General features: G+C 48.2%; 2 protein-coding genes across 2 annotated transcripts in view; one reads left to right on the forward strand and one right to left on the reverse strand.

Moving 5' to 3' along the window:
• LOC125310450 (leucine-rich repeat and transmembrane domain-containing protein 2-like) overlaps positions 1–4,042 on the forward strand; it is a 20,880-nt gene extending 16,838 nt beyond the window's left edge. The window contains 2 exon segments of the mRNA XM_048267884.1: positions 1,647–1,755; positions 1,757–4,042. Of these exon segments, the coding sequence (XP_048123841.1) occupies positions 1,647–1,755; positions 1,757–2,126 (479 nt within the window). The 3' untranslated portion in view covers positions 2,127–4,042.
• The window catches only part of cacna2d4a (calcium channel, voltage-dependent, alpha 2/delta subunit 4a), a 126,625-nt gene that overhangs the window by 65,753 nt on the left and 53,372 nt on the right, over positions 1–7,500 (reverse strand). The window lies entirely within an intron of this gene.

Consider the following 7,500-nt stretch of genomic DNA (forward strand, 5'->3'; position numbering starts at 1 on the left):
AGTGTTTGTAAGTGTAGTGTGTGTCAGTGTAGTGTGTGTCAGTGTAGTGTGTGTAAGTGAGTGTAGTATGTGTGAGTGTAGTGTGTGTAAGTGTAGTGTGTGTAAGTGAGTGTAGTGTGTGTCAGTGTAGTGTGTGTAAGTGTAGTGTGTGCAAGTGAGTGTAGTGTGTGTCAGTGTAGTGTGTGTAAGTGTAGTGTGTGCAAGTGAGTGTAGTGTTTGTAAGTGTAGTGTGTGTAAGTGAGTCTAGTGTGTGTGAGTGTAGTGTGTGTGAGTGTAGTGTGTGTAAGTGTAGAGTAGTGTGTGTGAGTGAGTGCAGCATCTCATTGGACACATACCTTTTCCAAGGTTGACATTTTACAGTGAAAGCCAATTTGCTAAATAGTTTTGAGCACCATTCAACTGAGAGATGAAGAGTTTTTTTTTGCTAGTGTGCTGTGCTCGGATGTCATAGCCCTGGAGTGTGTGTGTGTGTGTGTGTGTGTGTGTGTGTGTGTGTGTGTGAGAGAAAGGTGGGGAGAGTGTGTGTGTATGAGAGTGTGTGTGTTAAAGACCACCTCTCTGCTCCCTCCTAAATCAATCTCTCAGGCTGACACAGTTCATTTGTCTGATAGCACGACTTTGGTCTGCCAGAGGATGAGTCACTGGGCTCCTGTGTCCACACACACACACACACACACACACACACACACACACAAACAGCAACAGCAGCAGCAGAAGAAGAGACGGCTTACACACAACACACACACACACACACACACACACGTACATTCAGACACAAGAGTCCATGCTGTATGCATGTCAGGTCATGAATTATACAGGGGCCTCAGCAGGGGACATTTCCACTGCACTCTAGTAGACAGCAATGCATTTGGACACACAAACACACACACACAATATGCACATAAACACACACTCACAGAGAGAGAGAGAGAGAAATGATACACACACACACACAATATGCACATAAACACAATCAGAGAGATAGAGAGAGATGATACACACACACACACTCATTCTCAGGCACCCACACACTGTGTGGTGAGTTGGGAGGTTTCCAGGTTTAGCTGTAATTCAGTTTCATTACTGGCCACGCGGCACGCACGCGTGTGTGTGTGTGTGCGTGTGCGTATGTGCGTGTGTGTGGGGCACCTGGGAGCAGAGACCTCTCTGTGTAATTGAATCTCTCACACTTTCATCATGGCTTGGCTATCATCAATTCCCCCTCACACACACACACGTGCATGTGCACACAACTACACACATGCACACACACATTCAAGTGTCCCCCTCCTTTTTCTTTTGTACCGTTTATTAATAATTCTCTCTCTCTGTTCTCTCTCTCTCCCCTCATCCCTCTCTATCTCCTCATCCCTCTCTCTCTCTCCTCATCCCTCTCTCTCCCTCCTCATCCCTCTCTCTCCTCATCCCTCTGTCTCTCTCTCCTCATCCCTCTCTCTCTCCCCTCATTCCTCTCTCTCTCTCTCTCTCTCCTCATCCCTCTCTCTCTCCCCTCATCCCTCTCTCTCTCTCTCCTCATTCCTCTCTTTCTCTCTCTCTCTCTCTCTCTCTCCTCATTCCTCTCTCCTCTCTCTCTCTCTCTCTCTCTCTCTCTCTCTCTCCATCCCTCTCTCTGTCTCTTTCTCCAGGAGGCCGAGTGGATGCTCTGGAGTGTACGTTGCCTAAGGACTTGCGTGGGCGGGACATCCGTGGCGTTCCCATAGAGATGTTTAATTACTGCCTGCAATTGGAGGAGAAGCCGGAGGGGCAGTTCCCCAGAGGAGGGCTCTGGCTCGTCCAGCCCTGTTCCACATGGCATCCCCAGCAGCCCGTCATCCGCCCAGCCCTCGAGGAGGAGGCCGAGGCTGATGCGCCGTGGATCAGCTGCGGACTGCGTGAAGCAGCGGTACCGCCCGGTGAGCGTGCGGCGGGCGATCGGCACGGTGGTCATCGCGGGGGTGGTGTGCGGCATCGTGTGCATCATGATGGTGGCGGCCGCCGCCTACGGCTGCATCTACGCCTCGCTCATGGCCAAGTACCAGCGCGAGCTGAAGAAGCGCCAGCCACTCATGGGCGACGCCGAGGCCGACGGAGACGCCGAGGATAAACAGATCTCCTCCGTCGCTTAGAGAGGAGGGAGGGAGGGAGGGAGGCCGTTGTCATGGTGTCGAGGGGATGGAAATTTCATGCTTTCCTCTCCTACAGGAGAGGTTTGTCTCTCCTCTATCCTGATGTGTGTGTGTGTGTGTGTGTGTGTGTGTGTGTGTGTGTGTGTGTGTGTGTGTGTGAGTGAGTGTGTGAGTAAGTGTCTGAGGATAGCGCAACAAAAACCCACCCTGCAAAAAAACAACCAAAACTCCACCCTATGCTGTTCCTTGCCCTTTCTCGCCTCTTGATTGGCGGCTGAAGCTGTCCATCTAACAACAACTGCTCTCATTGGACCGGCTCTCTCCGACCCAAGCATATGAGATGGAGTGGGCGGGACCAGTCTGTTCTGCACCCATGTGTGGAGCCTCTACTATGTCATATACCCCGCCCCATCCAGCACTTTATCTCCCAGCATCCTCTCTGGCTTCACGGCCACCCCCGAGACCCCACCCCTTTAGTGATGTCAGCAGTCTTCCTGTGAAGACCGGAGCGAGTGTGACCCAGAGGGGCATCCGGAGGCCCCTCCCCCCCCACGCCGCTTGCTCCGCCCCTCTCTGAACCCAGCTCTGCGGCGCTTTGCTCCAAGCCCTTCTAGAAGATTCTATACCCTTCAGGGAATTCTGGGTAATTCTCTGCATCTCTGTGTCTGTGTGTTCTAATAAACATAATAAATACCTGAACTTTTAGCCCCGCCTACTAACCAGAGGACTTGCAGGCATGGGCCAGCGTGTGAGGTCATCAGTATGATAACAACGTTGCTGTGTTATATAGGAAATACTCTTCGTGTTATATGACCCCTACACACATCTCTATACATTATCCGCTTCATATCCAATCTGTTGATTTGCATTTGTTTACACCTTTGTTTGTTTGTTTGTTTGTTTGTTTGAGTGTTTGTTTCAAAGATATGCTACTTTCCTGTAATATTTTTAGAGGTTGCTGGCCTTGTTTTGGATGAATCCTAACATTATGCCAGTTTTGCTAGTTGCATAAACAGTGAAAAAATATTAAAAATTAAAAAAAGAGTAGCTAGCTCAAGTCCTGTGTGTTAGAGCTGCAACACTGCAGTACAGTTGCGGAAGAGGACCTGAAAGACTACAATTCCCAGAATTCCCAGTTTTCATGAGTGAGTGGTTGGGAGTAGATATGAAGCCTGCTTCTGATTGGCTCTGATAAGTGAGTGAAGGATCTGTGTTTGGATAGTGGCCCGTGAGCTCTACTGTGGGACACCCCCCGTGAGCTCTACTGTGGGACACCCCATATCCAGCTGGCTAAAACTCACTGATCCTCACTGCGTCTGCCTACGGCGTTTAGTTCCTTCTTGGCTGGCGGCCTAGTTACCAGTGCTAACAAGGAGCAAAGGAGATGCACACTAACATGCCCATATTGCTGTTTTATGAATTGTTGGACCAATATCAACAGTGTGTGTGTGTGTGTGAGACATTTCTGAGTAGGCTGACCGTGTTTCTGGGTAATGCTGAATGGTAATGCTGGAGCTTTATGCTTATTGGCTTTGAGGTCTTCCAGACAGTGTGTGTGTTTGTGTGTGTGTATGTGTGTGTGTGTGTGTGCATGTGCTTGTGTGTGTGTGGGTACATCAGTTGTTCTGGGTCTTTTCATAATCAGCTGCTGTGTGGGATTCTATCTACACACACACACATAGCCACAGACGCATGTGTGAGCGGACACAGACATAGGCACACACACACACACACACACACACACACACACACACACACACACACACACAGCGTCATGCTCCGTGTTGAAAAGCCCCAGTGAGTGGTAGGGCCTTTGTGTTGAGGGCTATCACACGACAGGGAGCAGAAAGAAGAGATCACAGAGCACATGAATGGATGGGGAGAAAAGAGAGGGAGAGAGGGAGGGAGGAGGGGAGAAAGAGGGAGGAGGGGAGGGAGGGAGGGAGGGAGGAGGAGGAGAGGGAGAGGGGAGGGAGGGAGAGGAGGGGAGGGAGGGAGGGGAGAGGGAGAGAGGGAGGGGGAGTGATGCAGTGAAAAGAAGAAAACCTGCAGTAGTGCAGAAGAATTCTCTCTTTCCCCCCGTTTCACACACACACACACACACACACACACACACACACACACATTGCAATTTGGATGACCATGTTTCAGTGCCAAATGGAGCTGAAGGCTGATGACCCCTCAGGGGGGCTGTGCTGACCCGGCGAGTGAGCACCAGCGCCCTCTAGGGGCCGAGTCTAAGAGGCCGACCGTCCTTGCCTCTCACAACCATCACACACACACACACACACACACACACACACACACACACACACACACACACACACAGTCAAACCTGCATCATACCTGCATTCCTGAGATGCACCATCCGTACCATTTCCATCCAACTGTAGCGAGTCTTTTGGTGTGTCTACTGCGTAGCCTCTGTGTATATTCAACATATCCTGAACGTATATATTTATATTTATAGAGCATATATGCTAAGTGAACTATTGTGTGTAGACGATTTGAGAGCAGTGTCTTATTTCAAAAGCGGTACATATGGCAGGGGTCAGGAGTCAGGGGTCAGGCAGAGAGAAGCCCTGGAGTGTGGAGGTGTTTGTTGGAGGATGGGGGTGTTTGTTGGAGAGTGGGGGTCTTTGGATGTTGAGGTGTTTGTCGGAGAGTGGGGGTGTTTGTTGGAGAATGGGGGTGTTTGGATGTTGAGGTGTTTGTTGGAGTGTGGGGGTGTTAAGATGTTGAGGTGTTTGTTGGAGTGTTGGAGTGTTTGGATGTTGGGGTGTTTGTTGGGGTGTTGAGGTATTTAGGTGTGGAGGTGTTTGTTGGGGTGTTGAGGTGTTGGGATGTTTTGAGGCGACTAACTGCAGTGATGTGAGAGAACGAGAGAGAGACGCAGAGAGGAGGGGAGGGGCTCATTTGAAAGGTGAGAGTCCAAGAGACTCTTCAGTGAAGAGGGACACATACTGTACACACACACACACACACACACACACACACACACACACACACACACACATACACTGGGAGAGGGCTACTCAAACCAAAAGACTATACACACTCCTAATACACGTTTTGACGCTAGCACATCCTGTATGCCGGCATGCCAGTATCTCATTTCTGTGTATAATACCCAAGAGTGATGCTGTAACCATAAGGAAGTGATGCTGTAACCAAGAGGAAGTGACACAACAGAACGTTATGGAACACTAAAGGAAGAGGGGACGTTTTTCTGCAAACCCCACCTGACGTGACAGAGATGTGTGTGTGTGTGTGTATGTGGGTGTGTGAGTGAGTAAGTGTGCGTGTGTGTGTTGCTAACCTGTCCGTCAGCTGTGGGTTCTAACGACCTGTGCTTTGCCCTGTTAAGCTATCGCCTGCATCTCCTTGGCAACTTCCTTTGGTCTTCTTCTCTGTCCTCCATTCAAACTCCCTCACTTCCTGCCCCCCATTCTTTTGTAAGATTGTTATTATAGGAGATTACTGTATACGCCATACGGGACTAAAGGCTTCTTTATTTTTTCTGCTGTTTGAAATACTATTTGTGGGCTGTGACAAAGAGTCTATGTTCAAATGAGTAATAAAGAATGTATTTCCTTAAGACGGCACGGCTGCTGAAGATTTTCTTTCTGTCCTTGAAAATTAGCACCACCGACACACTCTGTACAGGAGGGGAGGGGAGAGAGAGAGAGAGAGAGAGAGAGAAAGAGAAAGAGAGACAGATGAAGGTAGACACTTGGCTATGGATTCTGCAGTGGCTGCAATGCTTTGCAATAAACACACACACACACACACACACACACACACAGAAGACTCTTATCTCCAGCTTTAACGGGGAAACACACAGATGCACTTCTCTCTTAGTCTCCATCTCCCTGAGCTGTCAATCACAGAGCCAGTAGAGAGGAGATGATGGAGAGAGAGAGAGAGGAGAGAGAGAGAGAGAGAGAGAGATAGAGGGAAAGAAAGAGATAGGGAGCGAAGGAGAGGTAGAGCCAGAAAAGGTGAAGGGAGAGGGGGGCACAGAGAGACAGATGGACAGAGAGCTCGTGAGAGGAAGAGAATCAGGAAGACAGGAGGAAAGGAGAGGAGAAAGGAGAGGAGAGGAGACATACAAACATACATACACAATTCTCCATTTCCCCAGAGTGTGAACACAAACAGACACACACACACACACACACACACACACACACACGTTCCTGAGTGTGAGCGTGTGTATAATACAATAGCACAGTAACACAACATTATCATGTCCCTCATGGCATCCATTAGTCATAAACAATCAGCATTACTGTGCGATCCATCATGGGTGTGAATGTGTGTGTGTGTGTGTGTGTGTGTGTGTGTGTGTGTGTGTGTGTGTGTGTGTGTGTGTGTGTGTGTGTGTGTGTGTGTGTGTATGTGTGTGGCTGTCAAGCGACAGCACTGGGATGATTTATACAACAGTAGGACCCCATTAGCAGCCCCTGAAGTGCCTGTTCAAATTCACTGATTCCAACCACTCACCAAATCACTTCATTACCTGCACTGGAACTTTGATCCAAACTCTTCAACAATTCAATCAACACTCCCATTATTCCAAACTCCAAAACAAACGCTCTACGTGCTCAAAGGGCTGCATCTGACTGAGCAAAACAAACTGCAGAAGCTAACATGCTTCACTGTGTGTGAAAAGATATACTGTGGGCCAGATGTACTAACGCTTTTGCGCCCCCTTGAGGTGTATTTTCTTCGCAACGTGCATGTAAAAACATGAAAGTCTATTTTGCGGTGAAATATGTATGCCTTGTAAAAGCAGGTGTTAATCCAAATTGCAGTTAAATGCATCAGTAAGAGAAACATTCAAAGAACAGAATCACTATTCATATTATATTCCAGTTGTGCTTATTTGTACCATGTCAGAAGCAACCTTAACTCTCGCTGGCCTTACGAATGTCTTCAACTCAAACTTTCCTTGCTAGATGTGATTATTAAATCTGTCACAAGTAGTTTGAGTAGAACTACTGCTCCTCAGTCTTCATGGTCTCCTTATCATATTGTATTATTTCATGATCGGCTAAACATTTGATTTTTTAAATCAATACTTCATTCAGTTCAACGTGATTGGTATGTTCAGTTAGGAGCGTTCCCATATTCTTGTTAGGAGGCGGAGAAAGAGGATGATTACCTGATGAGCTACAGGTATGATAAATAGATTACCTGATGAGCTACAGGTATGATAAATAGCAAATAAACTGGAGATCCACTGCGTTAAGCTATCTGAGCGGTGTCCCATAAAGCTGATAGCTACGATGTAAAATATGCATTACATCTGGGCCTGTGTAGCGATATGTGAGTGTGAAGACTGTGTGTGTATGTGAATGTGTGTGTGTGT

Source organism: Alosa alosa, chromosome 17 (genome assembly GCF_017589495.1).
Source record: "Alosa alosa isolate M-15738 ecotype Scorff River chromosome 17, AALO_Geno_1.1, whole genome shotgun sequence".
Classification (NCBI taxonomy): domain Eukaryota; kingdom Metazoa; phylum Chordata; class Actinopteri; order Clupeiformes; family Clupeidae; genus Alosa; species Alosa alosa.